The sequence below is a fragment of the Nannobrachium achirus genome (genome assembly GCF_963921795.1).
Source record: "Nannobrachium achirus genome assembly, chromosome: 21".
Taxonomy (NCBI): Eukaryota; Metazoa; Chordata; class Actinopteri; order Myctophiformes; family Myctophidae; genus Nannobrachium; species Nannobrachium achirus.
This window is the reverse complement of record NC_137828.1, coordinates 23,899,048-23,921,002: the sequence shown is the minus strand read 5'-3', so window position 1 is coordinate 23,921,002 and position 21,955 is coordinate 23,899,048. Positions and strand designations below refer to the sequence as shown.

At 42.8% G+C, this 21,955-nt stretch overlaps 2 protein-coding genes across 2 annotated transcripts; one reads left to right on the top strand and one right to left on the bottom strand.

Moving 5' to 3' along the window:
* Positions 1-315: 315 nt before the first annotated feature.
* LOC308306958 (extracellular calcium-sensing receptor-like) lies at positions 316-9,648 on the top strand (the record flags this gene model as incomplete). Its single annotated transcript, XM_080752015.1, has 8 exons — positions 316-579; positions 3,722-3,808; positions 5,242-5,511; positions 5,861-6,067; positions 6,598-6,873; positions 8,038-8,265; positions 8,528-8,651; positions 8,735-9,648. 8 exons carry the CDS (start codon positions 316-318, stop codon positions 9,646-9,648), a joined length of 2,370 nt encoding a protein of 789 aa, XP_080608141.1.
* Positions 9,649-13,471: 3,823 nt separating this feature from the next.
* On the bottom strand, positions 13,472-21,491 carry LOC308306651 (phthioceranic/hydroxyphthioceranic acid synthase-like; the record flags this gene model as incomplete). The annotated part of the gene is made up of 6 exons (XM_080751692.1): positions 13,472-19,024; positions 19,208-19,389; positions 19,970-20,176; positions 20,727-20,887; positions 21,053-21,206; positions 21,434-21,491. The coding sequence occupies 6 exons, from the start codon at positions 21,489-21,491 to the stop codon at positions 13,472-13,474; spliced, it is 6,315 nt and encodes a 2,104-aa protein (XP_080607818.1).
* Between the last annotated feature and the right edge of the window lie 464 nt (positions 21,492-21,955).

Genomic DNA, 21,955 nt, shown 5'->3' with positions numbered 1-21,955 from the left:
ACTTTTGTAACTCAAGAGATGGGGGGTCCATGGCCAAACACATATAATTTTGGGGGTCCTTGACATGAAAACGTTTGAGAACCACTGAACATAGAAACATACGTTTTTCTAAAACCTTAGAAGGAACCGTAGACATAAAAAAATCGTCCTCAGTTCCTAATGAGCGTCTGCTCAAATGAAATTGTAAATTGCAACTGTAAATTGTTTCTGCCCGACAGGCTATAGCAGAGACATTCAAAGGTCACAGACAGTGGACATTGTGTGCCGTGTGTGTGTTGTAGTTTTTTCGTCCCAGGTTTCCGTTGGGCTCGGACCATGGCATTCACCGTGGAGCAGATCAACCGGACCCCCGGGCTGCTGCCCAACGTGTCGCTGGGATACAGCATCCACGAGACCTGCAGCGTGCTGGGGGTGGGCTTCCGCTCTGCGCTGTCATTGGTCAGCGGCAGGGAGGGGGGCGGCTTCCGATTGGACGGGAGCTGCTCCGGCTCCCCGCCGGTGCTCGGCATTGTGGGTGAGGGTACCTCGGCCAATTCTATTGCCCTCTCTAGTGTGTTAGGCCTGTACAGAGTGCCCATGGTAAGTGTGCTACTTGAAACGCCTTATTACAATTCAGCAGCGAAGTGTGATGTCACTTCCGTGAAATGGCGTGAAATGTCGCCCTCTACGGGGTTCATGCTGGTATTGTTTTGTATTCAAATCGCCATAGGGGATTCTGCGAACGCCGCATATAAGGTCTGTGTTAAAAATATAAACACACCATGTGCGCGGACATGCTCTCAGCGACAGTCTGTCCCAGACACGAGTGTCTCTCTGTAGTTTCCAACATTTAGGACAGCATTGATTACATTTTCTCTGACAACAGGCTATATCAGATATGAATGAATATCATAAGCTATGCAGAACCCCCCCGCTGACAGAAACGCGCACATGGTGTGTTTATATTTTTAACACAGTTCTTATATGCAGCAAACGCAAATCTCCCAATGGCGATTTGAATACAAAACAATACCAGCATGAACCCCCTAGAGGGCGACATTACGCACAAATGACGACATGGCTTCGTTTCTCTATTACATTGCAGGCAGTGAGGGATGTTTTCCGTATTGCTTTATCAGACTCATGTTGTTCCATCTGAAAACCTTTAAAGGACCTACACCATGAATTTTCACTTTTTCTATTTTAAAACCTTTTTTTGGGGTCCCACTGGCACCTTCTATCCTCACAAAGTCCTATTTCTGACCATTGTGTCTTTCTCTGTTTTTGGGAAGGCAGAGTTAAAAAGCTTTCCACGGGTTCTCAGAACAGTGCTGTTCTGAGAGTTGATCCGTGTGACGTCACACGGATTCCCCCTCCCCGCCCTTCGGGTAAAAACCAGAGCTACTGTTGTAAACCCAGCCCCTCATTTGTTTCTAATTTGCTTAGCCTCCACCTCCATCTGCAGCTGGCTCTTACTGTTCTTGGTCTGTGGAGTGGAGAGGAGAGGAGGGGAGGGGGGGGGGGGGGGGGGAGGGGTGGAAAAACCCCACTAGATGCGCCACTGAGCAAACAAAGGCCGTTTTGGTATTGCAGCTGGAGAGCCTAATTATAGCACAGCTATAAGAAACGGTCAGGAATGTCAGGGTGTTTGTTGAGGGTTAAAACCTGTCTAAGACTCAATTTTGAGCATATATTTATACAAAAAATAGAGTTTTAAAAGCATGGTGTAGGCCCTTTAACAAGGTATTTTTCTAGAGATGGACTTCTTGACGGCTTTGTGTATTTTAAAATGTAACCATTTTCTTAGTGTACTGTATATAGGGCAATATTACTAGTAAGACACCTCAGGGTGACTTGCGACCTCAGGGTGACATGCGACAAGGGCGAGGTTGCGCCAATTCTTGGCCATCTGGCCAACCACAGCGTTTCTCTGACGATTCTAGTTGTTGTCATTCTGGGGGGAGTTTGTTCATGTTTTTGTGAGGGTATCAACCCTAGGAGACACGGGGAGAACATGCAAACTCCACACAGAAAGGCCCTATCGGCCAACCCCACCTTGGGTGTGGGCGCTGATGATGCGGAGGGAGGAACACGCCGCCCATATATGTCCTTAATATTGATAACATAATATCCTTAATAATGTCCTTAATATTGACAATATAGGAATCTCCATATATGGGCATAAAACGTATGTAAGCAGGGCCTTGGTGAGTTAGGGCTTGGTTTGATGCCTGTGGATCTCAATATATGGGCATAAGGGGGTACGGTACCATAACATTCTCATTTTCGGCCTGGGATTTATGACATCAGAAATCTCCATGTATGGGCATAAAAGTTTTTTTTCTTTTTCTGGGAATGACCATATATGGACCTTTTATTTTATTTTATCCTTTATTAATAATAATATGTATCCATATACTGTACATACAATATATGTTATGCCCATACATGGAGATGGGCATAACAAAATGTATGTTAATTAGTAATGCCAAGCAGGGCCTTGGTGAGTTAGGGCCTTGGTTTGATGCCTGTGGATCTCCATATACAGTATGGGCCATATATGGTACCCTAACATTCTCATTTTCGACCTGGAATTTATGACATCAGAAATCTCCATGTATGGACATAAAGGTTTTTTTTTTCTTTTTCTGGGAATGACCATTAATGGACTTTTATACCCTGAGAAATCTCGTAGCTTGTCTGACTGTCAGTACAGGAAGTGATGTCACGTGACATCCTTTTTATGCCCATATATGAGTAATTCTGTACCACATCACTGTGACTCACTGACATCACTTCCTGTACAGCCAGCCAGCCAGCCAGACAGACAGACAGACAGACAGACAGACAGACAGACAGACAGACAGACAAGCTACAAGGTTTTTCATATCAATTCAATTCAAAGGAGCTTTATTAGGACGAGAAAACATATGTGTCAAAAGTGTAAAAACAGTTGAAAGCAGGAACATATATACAGTTGGAGGGGGTACAGCATTGTGTAAAAAGAGCTAGGTCACATTTCTTTGTTATATGCATGTTATTTTATTTATACAGGGTATAGACCTAAAGCTTTTTGGAACAAATGGCAGCAATCTTTTGCAATATTCAACAACATTATTGCATATCACATGCTTTCCTAATATCAAGCAACCCTAGCTAATATGCTCGTATTCTCTGCTTACATAAGTACTAAAATAAAAATAAAAAGCAGTGTAAAATGCATATATTACAGTTCAGATGTTTTGTACATGTTGCAGGTGCAGGTTTCATCGCCATTCGCCATGTTGGTTTGTGGTGGAAATTCTTTGTCAAGATTCCATTTTTGCCACAGACACAAAATGATCGGACAATAATATTACCAGAAACACATAAAGAGATAGCCCTGAATGACCATAACAGATAGAAATGGAAACACATTTGGTTCCATTTCTATACTCTCAGAGTTATGGGGGTCCTTGCAAATAACGTTTGAGAAGCACTAGTGCAAGTGGACTCATTATGTGCCATAGTGTCCTATAGTAAATCAGTGTCATATACATATTCCGAGGAAATCCTGGAGATTTGACATTCAGTAATTGGGTCTTATGATCAAAATAACATTATATGAAGCGTAAAAAAAAAAAAGAAAAAAGCCAGACAAGACAGAGTCTTGCCATGGACACATTTGTCTGTGTACAGACATATTGATGACCCCTGTGCAGGTGAGTTACAATGTATGTTTTCTACATTGTGCATTGTGCAGGTCAGTTACTACGCCACCTGTGCCTGTCTGAGTGACCAGGAGAAGTACCCCTCCTTCTTTAGAACCATCCCAAGTGATGCCTTCCAGGTGAACCGCTGCACAACAACACAGCTGTTGAATATCAAGTTCCACACACTTAACAAATACCACCCTCTCAGAGTTACTACAGGGGGGCCACCAAATGTTTGTGTGATAGGAACCTTTTTTACTTGCGTCAGCAGAGTGAGCAAGTACTGCGTTTGGTGGCGTATCTGTGGCGTATCTGTCTTTGTTTACGCCCGTAGCCAATCAGGGACCAGCATTCTTGGTGATGTCACCAACAACAAGTGAGACCTGATATAAATGCGTGTATCAAAAAAGCATCCCGCTACGGGCAGTGGAGACGCCCCTCTCGTTCCGCTTGCCTCTGATTGGCCAAAGCCCGTTGCCTCGTCAACAACTAGTTTAAAGATGGCGGCACCCGGGTGGGGACGCTGTCATCTCTGTCAGGCGCGTAGCGCGTTACTTTAACAATAAACCCTGGCGCGTTATAAGTTATCTTGAGTATGACAGTACGGGTTTTAATGTTAAAGTAAAGGCGAATTCGAATGAGCTTTATGGAAATGCAACTAGTGAGTATGAATGTTAATTCACATTTTATGGTTCCCTTAATTGTTTACAGCCCATGTTTTACAAATGTATTACATTTTTGGCTGTTGTAAATTAACAGTTATGCGTCTGCATTTTCTAGTAGTGAACAAAAACAGACAGTATAATTGTATCTTTTCAAAACGTGTGTTGCGAGCTGTTTTCACTAATTCTAATTTCTCTTTTGTACCATGCCAACCCATTAAAAAACACCCAGCATAGAAGATAAATAAAATGAGAGGCCTTTCACAGTACAAAGTGTCAAGTTTATTTTGAGCACAGCACAAAGTGTCAAGTGCAGGCTTTAACAGTAGCCTACAAAGTTTCTTTTTTTAGTGGCTGTGCATTGTGCAAAATGCAGTGTCTTGTTAAGAGGGGCGTCTCTATAGAGTATAGGGGCGTCTCCACTGCCCGTAGCAGGATGCTTTTTTGATACACGCGATATAAATAACAGGGCACACTCTGCTGGCGCACAAGAAGGCCATACATGGCCACGAGTGCACAAGATGCAAGTGCAGTCTAGTTTTTTATTGCATTTAATCCAACATGCTGCTGCCGTTTATCTGCTCAAAAAGTATCGATTCTTGTTTTGACTGGAAACAGTTAAAAACTGGATATGAAAAAAAAAAAAAAAAAAACAGATCTGCATTGCCTCTCATGTTAAATTCATGAGCATCTGCACAATGGACATGCTGCGAGCCCATTAAAAGGTACGAAAATTAACCGGGATATGACGAGCAGTTTGGTTTCATATTCTGGTAGTAAATGAGTTAAGGGTTGTTTTTAACTGATGCTCTGGCAGCGTAGTACTGCGTGACATGACCGATGCAACAGCAACACTGGCGGCATCTGGTAAATAATTGCATATCCTTCCCCTTTCCTGGTCCATTCAGGTGCGAGCCATGCTGCAGATCATGAGGAGGTTCGGATGGACCTGGGTGGGACTGGTGATCGTCGACAACGACTACGGGCACAACGCCGCCCGGTCCTTTCAGGCCGACCTGCTCCAGTCGGGTCTGGGGTGTCTGGCCTACCTGGAGGTCCTGCCCAGGGACTCCGAGGTGGCGGAGCTCCAGAGGATCGTCTCTGTGATGAAGACTTCCACAGCTCGGGTGGTCGTCGGATTCGCTTATCGGAGCCACATGGTTAAACTGATGGAGGAGGTTGGGGGGTTGTTGTTATCATATGCCTGAGCTAGAAAAGGTGCAATTCTATGAAATTGCAAGTGTGGTTGTACTGACACGAGTCGTAAGGAATCCACTGTACACAAACTATACACAGTATACTAGGATAGGATGCCAGGTCAACAATGAACCTGATATCCGTCTACATAAAATGCTATCTAAATCACATTTTTAGCCTTTGCATAAAAGCCTGCAAGGTCGTCGAGGCTAGGGCGAGTGCTACTTGCACATCTAGCTGCCTCACGCTAGATGTCTATGTTGGAGATAGGCTCCCGCCCGGTGGCAAGGCTTGCCACTGCTTACTGCTACGTTGTGTTGACCATGACAGGTGGTCAAGCAGAACTTGACGGGGCTACAGTGGATGGCCAGTGAGTCGTGGGCTACTTACGCCGGCCTCCAGACCGCGGGCTTCATGCCGCACCTCAGGGGAACGCTGGGCATCGCCATCCGGCGAGGAGAGATCCCGGGCCTCAAGGACTTCCTGTTGAAAACGCATCCCGGCGACGACCCCGGCAGCAGCCACGAAAAGAGCGCTGTGAGTCTCTTTGTTTCACTTTAGCGTTTAAAGTTCTGGAAAACGCGGTCTACAACGTTTTCAGGCTAAGGACCCCTTAACTGCGAGAGAGAGAGAGATGAAGCAGGGACCCCTCTAAATGCGTTATGTAGATTTTCATCGACTTGTTTGACAGCACTGTCATCAGTGTATGTTGGATTTGTGTTAATGTTTTTTCAGATATTTAGCCGCTTCAATCGTCGATATGTATTAAACTTGACCTTTCACTCTGTACTTGGTCTGCTCTTTTTGACCTCTACACCAAGCCTCTTTGCTGAAAATAGACGATCTACAAGCTCTCAACGCCTCGCAGCGTGTGCTTCGTGTCACGTTGTGAGCTGGTATATCGGCTATTTTCACTACTTCTTAAATATTTGTTTTCTAATTTATGGAATTTCTTTGATTTCTTTCATTTATAAATGTCTTGAAATAATAATAAAAAAGAGGACACATGTAGCATTAGAATCGGCCTCAGGCTTAAATGGGTTGAAGTCTTCATTGTGTTTCTTCAGGTGAGGCAGTTTTGGGAGCACACGTTTGGGTGCAAATATGCACCCCTTCCGCCACAGTGGGTGGATGCCGGTGGACAGGTTTGCACCGGACAGGAGGACCTGGGGACAGCCGACACGGCCTTCCTGGACGTGTCAGACCTCAGGCCAGACTACAACATCTACAAGGCCATCTATGCTCTGGCCCACGCCCTCCACGACATGCTGCAGTGTGTGCCAGGACGAGGGCCTTTCCCTGGGCACAGCTGTGCCAGCCTGCAGGCAATACAGCCATGGCAGGTGGGATGTGTGAATGAACTCACAGTTTGCCTGCCAATGTTTCTACCTGGTAAATCTGTAAATGTTGGTGAAAATGAAGACAAATTGACATAAACGGATGAAAACTGTATTATGCATTTTCTTTGTCTGCTTGTTTGTTTCCTCACTTCCATCCCAAATTTGGGGGATGACGACGTCCGCCCCAGTCACCTCCAGATTAGATTATTTAGAACAGTGGTTTTCAAAGTGGGTGACGGGGCACCCTGGGGTGCCGCGACGGCAGTCCAGGGGTGCCGCAAGATAATTTGATAACACTTGAAAATGTTTATTTTCAGTCAGTTCTAACCAAAATGGCTATTATCTCAACGTTTTCCTCGCAACATAATCACTAAAATATCGTCACTGTCTGGCAGAAACCTCGTATCTCCAAGTTTCAAATGTGTAAGTCTTTTGGTAAAGCAAAGCCCTGCTTCAAGACTGTCACACAAAACTAGTGAAAACAGCCGATCTACAAGCACACAACGCCTCGCGATGCGAGGCGTTGTGTGCTTGTAGATCTGCTGTTTTCACTAGTTTAGTACATTTTATAGATGATAAATACAAAACGAACGGTTTTGGACATACAAGGTTTCCACCCGACAACGACGATATGCTATAAATATAAGGTGCTGGGAGTGAAAATTATAATGTAGGGGTGCCTCGGATTAAAACAATATTTATGTGGTGCCCTGTGATAAAAAAAAGTTTGGGAACCCCTGATTTAGAAGAATGTATTTATCTTGGATTCTATTCCCAGATGCGTTTATTCATTGGTTTAATTAATTCCTTGCAGTCTTTTCCTAATGCCCCCCTTTCATTGCCCAGAAAGTTAAAGGAGCTATAGTCAACTTTTTCTTGAAAAACGGATGCTAAAATAAAAATAATGTTTCGAAAATATATTATAAAGAAATAAGCTTCATATATGTGTTTCTATTCAAAAATGACCACAAAAAGCGTAAAATAATGATAAAATAATAATTTGGGCCATTGTCAGACACTTTGTTTACATGCTAGTCTATAGACTAGGATGTAAACAAAGTGTCGGCCCTACAATGAAAAAGTTGACTATAGCTCCTTTAATGCCCTCAAAATAACCCCACAAAATAAGTCTCTTGTTTTCATGATTTCGCTCATCACTATTTCCAGCTAGTTTATTACCTGGAAAAGATCAATTTCACCACATCATTCGGTGATGATGTGTCATTTGATGAGAACGGCGACGCTTTACCCATCTATGACGTCATGAACTGGGTGTGGCTTCCTGATGGAAGCACACGGGTTCAGAATGTAGGCGTGGTCAAGACGCTAGCCTCCGGAGATGAAGAACTCATCATGGATGAAGACTCAATCTTCTGGAGCTTTGAATCCACAAAGGTCTCTTCAGCTTCCTATTAGAACTCAATTTGAGCTCATGATGGCAACTTAACTTAGTTTAGACTGAAACTGAGTGACTAGAACTAAAGCTTTCATATAATTGTAGTGGAGTATTTGCCTCTGAGATGTAGAGGTAAAAGTACTGAAAATTGTAAATACTCAAGTAAAGTGAAATTACCTAAACATGTTCCTTACGTAAGTACAGTACTTAATAAATGAGTAAATGTACTTAGTTACCTTACAGCACTGCTTTCCTCTGTAGCCTCCTCGGTCAGTGTGCAGTGAGAGCTGTTCCCCTGGAACCCGTGTGGCCAGAAGGAAAGGAGAACCTGTCTGCTGCTTTGACTGCATTGCTTGTTCTGGGGGAGAGATCAGCAATGAGACCGGTGGGTTTACTTTATGTAGCAAGCTACAGTCTTTAGAATGATACTGTTCTCATCTGACCCTTTAACCTTGTCCTCTTGGTCAGACTCCACAGAGTGCACCAGTTGTCCAGAGGACTTGTGGTCAAGTCCCCAGCGTGACCACTGTGTCCCCAAGAGCGTGGAGTTCCTCTCCTACCACGAGGCCCTGGGCATCTCCTTGACAACCATCTCGTTGCTAGGCACACTTATCTGTAGCTTTGTCCTGGGAATCTTCATCCGCCATCGAGACACACCCATGGTGCGCGCCAACAACTCAGAACTCAGCTTCCTTCTCCTGTTGTCACTCAAACTGTGTTTCCTGTGCTCCCTGCTGTTCATTGGTCGTCCCAGAATGTGGACCTGCCAGCTGAGACACGCAGTGTTCGGCATCAGCTTTGTTCTGTGCTGTTCCTGTGTCCTGGTAAAGACTATGGTGGTGTTGGCCGTGTTCAAAGCCTCAACGCCTGGAGGAGCAGACATTATGAAGTGGTTTGGTGCCATGCAGCAGAGAGGAACAGTTCTGGGGCTTACTTCTGTCCAGGCAACCATCTGCGTTGCCTGGCTTGTGTCTGCTTCACCAACTCCTCATAAAAACACACAATATCACAGTGACAAGATAGTCTATGAGTGTGTGGTGGGATCCACCGTTGGTTTTGCTGTGTTACTGGGTTATATTGGTTTACTGGCTCTCCTCAGCTGCCTCCTAGCTTTCATGGCGAGGAATCTACCGGACAACTTCAACGAGGCCAAGTTAATAACTTTCAGCATGTTGATCTTCTGTGCCGTGTGGATAGCCTTCATCCCAGCATATATCAGCTCTCCAGGCAAATATGCGGATGTGGTGGAGGTGTTTGCTATTTTAGCATCTAGTTTTGGCCTGTTGGTGGCGCTGTTTGGACCAAAGTGTTATATCATAATTTTGAAACCTGAGAGAAACACTAAGAAGTCCATCATGGGTCGCGGTGCCGCCAAGACATAGACATAGAACTTGCTAATACATTTTGTATTTTTTTTTATAACAATAATGTATGGATTGGATATATTTTATTGCTGATAACCTTCTAAGAAATAGATTCTGTTTTCTACCGGATTACACCAGAGATGCAATCAATAGAACTATAGACAAGAAAAATATGCGCCTTTTCAGGCTATTTTTCCCCCCATAATTATTGAAGACCGCCTCAAGTTAAAGCTGCTCTCTGTGATGTTTTCATGGCCTGACAGCAATATTCTCTGTATGAAGGTTTTCATCATAACTATTAAATTATTAAATAACGTACTTGTGAATCAAATGGCATCATGCATCATAGAGTGAGTGGTCTTTGCACAAGTGTTTTTCCTTCACTGAATAATGCACCATGGTTGGAAGCGTGGCTGTGGGACATTCTGCCGTGTTTCAATAGACCTATACTCAGTGGTGGAAAAAAGTACTCAAAATGTTTACTTAAGTAGAAAAGTATCACTACTGTAATATAAAAATACTCTGTTAAAAAGTCCAGAATTCAAAATGTACTTGAGTAAATGTACAAAAGTAGCCATAATGATTATGCAGAATGTCCCATTTCAAGTTTTCAAATGTATAATAAATATATTTTGAAAATAGCAGATCTACAAGCTCAAAATGAGTTTTCAAATAGCCAAAATGTATATAGGGTTGAAGCGGTTAATGTAGGCCTATGTTTTGTAATAACACAATCTACAAAGTAACTAATAACTAAAGTTCTAAAATAAATGCAGAGGAGTAAAAAGAAGTGTTGGTCATTAAATCGTAAAAATTATAAAATGAAAGAACCACAAAAAAAAAGGGGTATTTTGTGAGGATTTAATATGTTGACATCCAACATCAGTGCTTGAATGCTTGAACGTGAGCAGTCGGGGAGCCACAGACCCAAAATCTTAGAGGACCTGTGATGTCATGACGTTAAGGTCATAGCCGGGGGAACTAATTTACAGTAGGAGGGGCTGTCACGCGCTCCTCACGCACGCACGTAAATTAGCGGTTTTATGCGGTTTTGATCGTGTTTTATTCGGGTTTCCGCAGTCTATTTTTTTGCTAAATGTAACACAATCGGGAACGGCTTTCCTTTGCCTCTCCACATGCACCATCCAGCAAGATATAGTCTACCGGTATATTAGATGGATTTCTTGGTACCAACAGTCAGACAAATTCACACAATAAGCCCATTCCTAAGATGCACTGCAATCTTTCATGGGCAGATGTGACTTGGGGGCTAGCAGTGTTACTGTAAATAGTCAAAGAAATTGCCGGCTTATTGAGTCTAAAAAGGCATATTCAGCCACTTGTAATCATATCCCCACACACTGAAATCAAGTAAGTAAGAAAACATTTTAACACTTATCTTTTCTAAAATATGAACCCTTGTTGTAAAAAAGTTGTCCTTTAATACCTTTTTTTAAAAGAAAGTCCATTATACTGGATCAAAACTAACCAACAAATTATACCATAAAAACTGGTCAGACATTGGTCATATCCCCAATTATAAGAACATGGCAAAAATAGTGAAAATAGCAGATCTGTAAGCTTGTAGATCTGCTATTGTAACAATATTTCTGTGGAAGCGAGTAAAAGAAAATGCCTCAGGGTGGAGGGGTTCATGTGACAATAGTTCAGCAAGTTTTACACTATATAGTCAAGGGGCCAAAACTGAAAAGTGCTTCAGAAATGACTTTTGCGGCTATGTTTGGGTAGAAGCTGACAACCTTTTTTTTGTGTTAGAAGGTACCCATAGAAAAAGTTTTGAGGTGGTTGGCATTTTGAATTTATTTTCTGGTGACTTTTATAAGCCCTTCAATAGTTGAATGCCCATTTCATGCTATAGTCAAATAATCTGATTAAACATCATAAGCATTTCATTAATTCTTTACTTTAAAATGTATTTCTTTCCATGTTATATTAAAGGAAATAGATAAAAGAACAATATGGAAAGTTATTTTGAATGTTATTGCAATAGATTTGTAAATATTATGGTAAAAGGCAACTTCTTTAATGGCATTTTTGTCCATTTTGAGTATACAAGAAATTACTCAATTCAAAACACATATCACACCAAAATGGATAACATAGCAGGTCACAGAATAACAGCAAGACTAAGAATAAGAACATTTACAACATTGAAAATGGGTCATGCTAAATAGACAATATGGCGATACAATTGAATATAACATGACAACACTCAATGCTGATGGCAAACTGTACCATACTGTCCTGGGTATTATCTAATAATGGAAATATGTGTAATCAAGGATCTGGCCTGAAGAGGTTATTAAGTTTAAAGCTGGGGGACCAACGCCTTCTACCATGTGCCAGCCACAATTGATTGGTGAGGGTAGCTTTGGATACCCTCGTTGATTGTGGGTCCTCATGATGTGCAGAGTCAAGGCATCACTTGTTGGCGGCAATGTATCAAGATTGGCTTTCAGTTTTCAAAACAGGCCACAGAAAACAGCATGAATTGATTTGCTGGTTGATTTTGAGTGTGCATACAAACTGTCAATGAGATAGTACTTGGTACTTCATCCTCACCAAAGTTGTGGAGAAGTTGAGGGCTGGAACTATTTCCAGGCTCTCTTTTTTCCTATACTGAACTGACAGTGAGATCATTAAATGCTAACAGACAATTTAGTATCTCACTTGACATTTTGATATCCTTAACTTTTTCATGTATCCACATTTCTTGTCTCAGTTGGAATGGAAACATAAGAATTGACACCAGCGCATCTGTGTCTCTGCAGAGAATAATGCACCTCTGCTCTGATAGCCTTGGTTGTTGCATCAGCTGAATGTAGAAGTACAGTATGCGAGTAACAGCTTCTTTATACTTAATATGAAGCCTGCAGTTGAGGAACATCAATCACAGCTACAGATGACACCTTTTCAGGATCCTCAAACCCTCCACTAATACCAATTTCCTGACCATAATTGGAACTACAGTATCTTCTCTAACTCATTTGAGGAAATGGGTCAGATTGGCTTTGTTTTCATCCATTTGAATTAAGCTAAATATCCCTGTCTGGCTTCACACACTTGGTTCAGATTCTTTCAAGCTTGGCATCTGCACTGTAGAGCCTTGAGGAAGTTTTTGGTTTTCTCTTAGAGAGGCTGTATTCTCTTGGAGAGACTTTATTCTTTGTGACCAGTTGGTTCCCAACAAATGCAGTGATCATTTTCAGAGACACTGGGCTGTATTTGATTGTCTTAAGTACCAGCTCTTCATACTGTCTCCGACCACCAAACATTTTCTCAGAGAGTTCCGACTTTCCGACGTGCAGCTTTCCGAACTCTAATTCGACCTAATGCCTTTCAGAAGATGCGAGTGACGTCATTGGCTCGTAAAAAGGATAGGCATTTCTTGACGGAATTCTTCTGTGTGCGTAACAGAAATGGAAGTTTGGTAGCCCAATCAGATGTGGGACTCCCTCTTTCCCATAGGCACTTGCTTAGACAATGTAAACATTTGTTTCCTCATGCCAATAAAGCTCCTTTTAATTGAATTGAAGTCCTGATAACGATGTGCTGTGATTGGCCACAGTAGTCACTTTGAGTGGCAGCGTGCCTTCAGTACTTCCGCCTATCCTGTTTTACGAGTCACTCCAATGAACTCAATGAACATATATCTATGCTCCACCAACCCAGCAACCACGGTTTGTTTTGTTTCTACTTTAATGTAGAGTCCCCTAATGTAGAGTCCCCCTACATCAGAGATATAACATGCTTTTTCCTAAAACTACCTAAAGTACCTAAAATACATTTCAATATATGTACTGTACTGTGTTTGACAGTTCTAAAGCCTTGTTGAAATTACTTGAATCAAGGTGGATTCTTGGTCATCGTTCATATGTTCACTGCTCGCTTCCTCAGTTACGATGGTTACCAATATTGCCAGTGTGGTGTTGGGGTTCAGCAGTTTGACCAGAGGGACATTTACACCTCTGTCCCGAAAGATGAGGTTCTGCAGAGTCATAGCCTGCATTGAGTCAATGCCTAAAGAGGAGAGCAACAATTCCTCACTCAATTCACTCTTATCAATGCCAACGGCCTCACAAAGTAGAGATTTGACATAGCCACTTGGTGTGACTGAGTCTGCTTGTTTTGTCTGTGAATCCAACTGTTTGGATGTTTGGAAGGCCTCTTCCACTACAGCAGACAAACGCATTGACAAGGCAGCATTTTGGGAGAGGATGTTGTACCTGATGTTATGGAAGTTAAACCTGCACACAGCCTGTTGGGGTCTGTTGATCAAAAGGCATTGTTCCAAACTTGTGTGAATCTCAGCAACATCCAGCACCATGATTCCCTTTGCTTCCAGAAACCTTTGGAAGTGTTCCTTGTTTAAAAGAAGACCCAGGTTCAAAGCCCCCCAATTGATAGACTGGCCTGGGAGCCCAAGCTTGCGTCTATAATGGCAGAACGTGTCGAGGAACGAATTGGCTGCTGCATAGTTTGTTTGAGATGCATTTCCTAGGAAGGCAGAGATGGAGGAGTAACACACAAAGTAATCTAACTCACAATGTTGTGTTGCATGATGCAGATTCAGAACACCGTTCACTTTGGGCATGAGGACCTTCTCGTAGAGAGATTCGTTAAGGGTTTCAATCAACCCATCATGCAAGACAACGGCACTATGGAACACTCCTCTGATTGGACAAGTGGGGAATTTCTGGCTGATTACGTTGATAGTTTTATACAAACACCCAGAGACAGAGACGTCACATTCCATGGCAGTGATGGATGTCCCACACTGTTTCTCAACATGTTGTATCTCCTGCTGCTTCTCTGTTGATGGACCACTTCTGGAGAGTATGACAACATGTCCTCCACCTCTCTGACAAATGAACTTGACCGTTTCAAAGCCCAACCCTGACAACCCACCTGTCACGATGTAAACAGCTTGCTTACAGAAAAGCTGTTTCTTTGTAGGCAGCAAAGGAATAACAGATATAGCACCTTTTACATCTTGTTTCAGTGCCACCACAGGCAGGGTCTTTAAGTTGAAGTATGACATTGACCTTTCAGGTGGGAGGATTTCAATACTTGAAGAGGTCACACTCTGCAAGGTAAAATTCTCAAGGGAAAATGATTTCCTCTCCAAATTCATGGACTTAAGCCAGTGGTAAACATGGGACCTCTGTGCAGTCAGGTAGCCTTTCTGTAGAACCACTGGCATTTGGATGGTCTGCAGACGAACACCTTCCCTCACATTTTGAAATGAGTCATGAGCCATTAAACACTGGGACTGAGACTCACAGACTACGACAACATTTCGTACACCAGGAACATTGCAAAGTTTAGCAATCATAGACTCATCAAACTGGGGCAGGAGGACAAAGCCCTCCGCTTGGTTTCCATCTACAAAAGACCCATTGCACTGTGTACTACCTATGACATTACATCCTGATTTGTGAGCTGTGATAGTCAAAACCTTCATCAGCACAGAGTCGGGGACTGAAGATATAATTCCTAGGTTTTGTTTGTTTCTGGGTAAAGCTCTGCGCAGGATCTCCCATGCTAGGACAAAGTATGAAACACAAGGTGTTCTCCTCAGGAATGGGAATCGTTTGCTACGGTAGCATGCATCTGCTGGCACTGAGACTGTGGTTGCTGCCTGAACAGGGTAACAAGCAACAACATGATCTCCAACTTTAACGTTTCTAACATCTTTTCCCACTGCTGTAATCGTGCCACTGAAATCAAGAGCGAGTAAATTATGGTTTTGGGATGCTTGTTTGTTGCAGTAGATAGTCCGGCCATATTTCATATGTGAAACACTGACAGGATAATAGTCAGACGTATGAGCACACATCTTACTGATCTGAATGTCAACTGATGACTCGGCAATTGGCTGCTGGTCTTTATCAATGAAAGGAACAGCAGACAGCTTGGTCATTGTATATGCATCAGCTGTCTGAAGGATGCAGGGATCAGACAGTGTGGAGCAGAAGTTGCCATCAAAGCTGTTAATATCACTTTCAACAGGGGTACGGACAATGGAAGGTTTCAAAACTGACCCATCTTTTACTACCAATTCTGGATACTTACTGCATGGGTATGATCTCAGGATCTGAGACAGTGCAGTGATGTCCTTAGCAGAGATGCAACTTATGTCAATCAATTGAAAAGAAAGCTCAGGTAACTCTGCTGCAAATGATCTTGTCATGCCTAACAGAGCAAAGCCTGGGTTTATGTGGTCTACTGTGATTTCAGAAGCATGGTAGGTTATTGCTCTGATAGAGTTAGGGAATTTAATTAGCTTCAGTTCAAGGACTATTTGGCGGAAAATCTCACAGCAGCTCACCACATTCTGCAAGACATTATCGGCTGCCACCGAAGAGAGATTGTCTTTGCCCCACAAAAATAAAACCTCGTCAAACTGTTTCCCTATTTCTGTGATGTTGAGATCTATCAAAAGAGTATGGAATCCATGACTCAAGATTTCCCTTGCATGTGAGAAGGAAATGAATCGAGATCTTGAGTCCAGGTGTTGTTGCATTGCTTTACCTATGCCTAACAGGTCACAGAAGACCAAGGCCTTAGGGTGATCAGGGGATGTGATGTTTTCAGAGACCACATTGTATTCATTGTGGTAGAAGTATTCCTCAACTACATGAAAGCTACTTCCAAGGTACTTGATCAACACATGATTGACCTCCACCAGCACTCTACCCTCTTTATCTGTGAAGAAGCCACAGACTTCAAAGTGATCAACACCCAAATCAATTGCTCTTAGGTAGATAACCATCTCACGTTGAAGTGGTTCCAACACTGTCAAACTTCCAATTTTGGCAGGGAAACCTGGTCTTCCCGCAAATTTATATCCTACTGTAACGGGGAGAAGTTGCATCAGGGAGTCAAGTACAACAGGATGGATGCAGTAGTCGTATAACTGAGGCCATAACTCCCCCGAAACTGTTATAAATGAATATGCCTCCATCAATTCCTCCCCATAATACACATCCCCCTTATTCTGGAAAACCGCACCATACTGAAAGCCCCCCTGAGAAAGATACAAATAGAGTTGTTCAGGTCTCAGCACAGATTTGCATCTTTTGTAAATGGTATTTAATGAAACACTCTGTTCCTCGATGACCCTTTCTTGCTTGCAAGCTATTGTGCCTGATGCATAAATGGCAGACGAAGAGAACACCTTGAAAGTAGACTCTTTCCCTGCTGGCACTAGTTGCACTTTCATTTCTGGTGTATTCTGCATCAATTCGAATGGACTATGAAAATCTAAACTCAGTTGAAGAGAGCTGAGGGGTACCTTTGGTTTGGCATTTACCATGAAAGCAGCCAAACCCAACTCGGCATAGAAGGCACCCGGGATGATGGGTGTGCCGTTGTGTTTATGCTCTTGCAGGTAGTATGATGAGTCAGACGACAGATCACAGTTGAAGGTGTTGCTGCCATTGCCAATCTGACATAGCACAGGGTGGTTAGTTGTTGTCTTTCTTTGAGCTGCTTCAATTATTATATCCCGTTTAGAGCAATCAAACTGGTATCTTGGAAAAGGTAATGGGGATGTCTCACATCCTCTGTAGAACTGATTCCAGTATACCTGAAACCCCAGCTCAAAAAGCTTAGACACAAGGCTCAGCATTGTTCCATGATCTTTCTCTGGAAGAACTGATTCAAGAACAGGGGTGTTGTTTCCTAGAGTTTCCATGATGTTCCTTTGAAGGGCTCTCTTTGGGCCTATCTCTACAAACACTGCATTCCTCTTTCCTTTAGACGCTGCTCTCAGTGACTGCTCAAATAATACTGGCTCCCTGATGTTTCTGGCCCAGTACATGCCTGTGCTAAAATCCTCCTGTGCTACCTCCTTGCCTGTCACTGTCGAGATCAGCTCTGTCTCTAGATCATTCACCTGTAAGGAGCCAATACTGTCTGTTATGTCAGACAGAATTGGATCCATCATTTGGCTGTGGTAAGCAATAGGAACATTCAGAACACAGAGGAACAGATTCTGACAACTGTCTGATCCATGTAACTCACTGTAGAGGCTTTCTATAACATCTGCATCACCAGAGAGAGTGCAGGACTGGGGACTGTTGACGGCAGCGAGGCAAATCTTGTTAGAATAACGAGGGATAACTTTAAGAACCTCTGACACAGCCATGTTGCTGATCACCAGCATCTTGCCTCCTGTAACCTTGCTCTGGAGGGTGCTGCGGTAATAGATCACCTTAACTGCATCCTCAAGAGACAAGAGGCCAGAACAATGAGCAGCAGCCACCTCACCAACAGAGTGCCCAAGAATGGCATCAGGTTTGACCCCCCAATACTTGAGGAGGGTGGCAATGCCAACCTGGATAGCAAATAGGAGTGGTTGGATGACATCTGGGCTTGAGAAGTCACTACTCTCAAACTCACTCTCAAGTCTGTCCAAAATGTTCCGTCTACTGAATCTTTTGAAGAGTTTCTCAATCTCTTTGACCTTATCTCTGAATATAGTCTCCTGTTTCAATAGTTGCTTACACATGCCATGGTAGGTCACCCCATTCCCACAGAAGACATACACCAGCTTCACATCTGAGTAGGAAGGGGTGATATTTTTGCTCAGGGTAGAGTTTAGTTGCCCCTTAAGCTCGGCCAGAGATGAAATCACGAAGGCCTTCCTGTATCTGTGCTTTCGATGGCTTCTTCGACAAGCTGATGTGTACACCAGTGAGTCAAGGTCAACTGCGCTGTCTGCATCTACCTGTTTAATGGTGTCTTCCATTGTGGAAATTAGGGATGTAGGTGAATTTGCTGACATGACAAAACACTTATTTTGTATCCATGTACTCTTTTGAGGAATGCTTGTCTGTTTGTGTTGTTTGACAATAGCGTGTGCATTTGTTCCTCCAAAACCAAAATTGTTTACCCCTGCAATTCTGTCACCAGAGAAATTCCACATCTCTACTTCAGTAGGAATCTTTACATTTAGGCCTTTGACATCTATACTGGCACTGTGTTCTGAGTAGAACAAGGTTGGAACAATGGTTTCATGCTTCATCATTAACAGTACCTTAATGAGCCCTGCCACCCCAGCTGCAGATTCTGTGTGTCCAATGTTGCTCTTCACAGAGCCGATGCGGAGTGTCTCTGAGTCTGGAGGCCTGGCTTTGGCGATGACGTTTGAGATGCTGCCAGCCTCTGTTGGGTCTCCAACTGGGGTTCCAGTCCCATGTGCCTCTATGTACTGGACATTCTGGAGGTCAGACTCTGAGTAGACGCGGCGGAGCAGCTCCTCTTGTTGAACCATGGAGGGTTTGGTGATCGGAGAGACTGTATGACCATCCTGGTTGACTGCCGTTTTGGTAATGACACCCCATATATGGTCTCGTTCTTGTAAAGCCTGTGTAAATAATAAGCAATTGTAACCATCCTGTAGATTGTAGTGTCACACTATTGTTGCATAAGCTCATTAAATCAGGGTGTTAAGTAAACGTTACAATACAACTCTAATGTAAATACTGTCTTGTTTCATCCAAGTACTTTTTGTTTCTCATGCTGTATTCATTTTTGTCAACCTGAGTACCTTTCTCAGTGGTTTTAGCAAAACGACCCCACATCCCTCTCCTCTGCCGTAGCCATCAGCTGTGCTGGAGAAAGGCTTACTGGTTCCATCAGGTGAGATCATCTTTGCCTTGCTGAGAGCGACAAACACTCGTGGCTCCATGATACAGCTGACTCCCCCACACAGAGCCATCTCACAGTCTCCTGATGACAGAGGAAATGTTTATTAGCAATGAAACGTTGTTGTTGTCAGGCAGAAACGTCTTATCTCCATTCTCCATTTGTTTGACCTGGTGAAGGCCTTCTCCGGGTCAAACAGGGAATCACGTGACATTGATCTCCTTCCAACCATTTTTGTAAATTAACGCCCTATACTACTGCCAGTGTCACACAAAAGTATCAAAAGTATAAAAACTATTTTTGAAGTTGAATTTTGAAAAGTGGCATGATCTACAATCAGCTATGCTCGGCCACAACAGTCAAATACTGTGGAGGTAGTAATCGGCCATAAATGTGGCCCACTTACAGGTAAATGAATGACCCTCAATATCAGGGTAAAATATCAACAGGTTTCTTGGCAACAATCTGTTCTTTTGTGATTTTGTGAAACATCAATAAAGCTGAGTCATACAGTAAACTGCTACTTCATCAATACTTCATCAGATGATTTACACAAAACATTTCTATACATTTAAGACACTGAGACACTGGGAGACGTAATTTATTTATTTTGGGTCTCGAGCTAAACATTTTGGGAACCATTGATTTAAGACGAACTGCCAACCTTGTTTAATGGCTTGACAGGCCAAATGAAGAGCCACAAGTGATGATGAGCAAGCGGTGTCAATAGCCATCGAAGGTCCCGTGAAGTTGAAGACATAGGACACTCGGTTAGCAGCTACACTCATAGCTAGCCCGGTGCCAGTCCAGTGGTTGATCACACTGGGGTGCACGTGTGCTGCAGTTTGCTCATAATCTCTGTTCATCAAACCTAGAATGGACAGAATTCATGTTAGACTAGAGGGAGGGAGGAGGGAGGGAGGTAGGTAGGTAGGTACCGGTAGGTTGGTAGGTAGGTACCGGTAGGTAGGTAGGTAGGTAGGGGGAGGCTCTCTCCATTCCGACATGTCGCCACTCCGAAATTGACTTCTTATTGTCGGAGTGGCGACACTCCCATGGGGGTTCGGTTTAGGGTTAGGGTTAGAGATAGGGTTAGTGTCGGAATGGAGACATGTCGGAAAGGAGACATGTCGGAGTGGAGAGATGCACTCGTAGGTAGGTAGGTAGGTAGAGGGGAAATCAAGGTGTTACAGCAGCTCAAATATAGACATAAATGAAAACACGATGGCTTGCATCCCACATTCCTACTAATTAGCCTGATCAAACCAACCAAAAGATTACTAACTATTAGTAGTTATTGCTGCCAGGCCGAAAACATATCCTTGGATGAGCAACTTGGACGTAATATTGAATATTTTGTAATACCACCAGTTACAGTAACATTCATGTTTTTCCTGTATAGCTTCTTTTGACCACCTTACCCAGAAACACTCCTGTCCTTGTGCCGCTGGCCTTTTCCATTGGCAGTCCAGCATCCTCTAAAGCCCTGTACACACACTGAAGAACCATCTTCTGCTGGGGGTCCATGCGCTCCACTTCACTGTCACTGATGCCAAAGAACCTGTGGTCAAATTCATTGAACCTGCAGTATAGGGAAAGTCACAGACATTTGAAGTTATTTTAGAATTACTTATAAAACAATGAGTTGCATCGTTTTGTTAGCAAACAAAAAATACTATTTTTTATTTATTTACTAATGATAGTAGTCTCATATTAAGTTAGAAGGGAAAGGAAAGGTGAACAGTACCCCTCAATGAGACAAGCCTTCACTGTGCAGGACTTGCCCGCTTTGCTGTCATCAGGGTCATACCAGCTTTCCAGGTCAAACCTCTCCTTGGGAATTGGCACAGTACAGTTCTTCCCATTCACAAGAACTTCCCAGAAACATTCAAGCCCCTCTCCTGTGGTAAAATATGATTTACCATTTCTGTCATCATATGATGGTGTGAAAATGATTGTTGTTGGCTACGTGAATATATTAATGTATTTGCCATTTATTGTATGTTAATGTTGATCAAAATCACTGCATAAAACCTGCTGGTGCAATCTAAACATGCAATGTTAAATGCAGAAAAATTAGGTGAATGAAAAGCACTGTAAAAGTTTGCAAACTCAATAAAATTCTTACCCCCTGGGAAATTGCATCCTATGCCTACAACAGCAATTCCATCTTCAACTTCTTCCATGGCTTCACCACACAACTGTTGAACAACTTCAGCCAATCTGATAATCCCATGAAACTGAAATAGATGTAATTCACTTGATTAGCAACAATTTCAATTAATTAATTTAGACAGTAAAGTACAGTATGCCTCTCTCTCGCACTTTGCTCTCATACTGGTATTGTATGTATAACTATCTTATGTACCTGTGTCTGGTGATTCTTATAGCCCACTTTCTTTTCAATATAAAACATTAATGATTGACTGTGAACGTGGCCATGGAGATGAAGGGACTTCAATGCCCACCTTTATGCAGTGACGGAAAGTAACTCAGGTACTTTTACTTTACCTGAGTATTGTCGATTCTTTTATAGCTTACTTTTACTCTTACTCCACTAACATCTCAGAGGCAAATATTGTATCCACTACAATATTTTTACAATTATTATCTTATTAATTAATAATATTATTACAAACATACATTAACC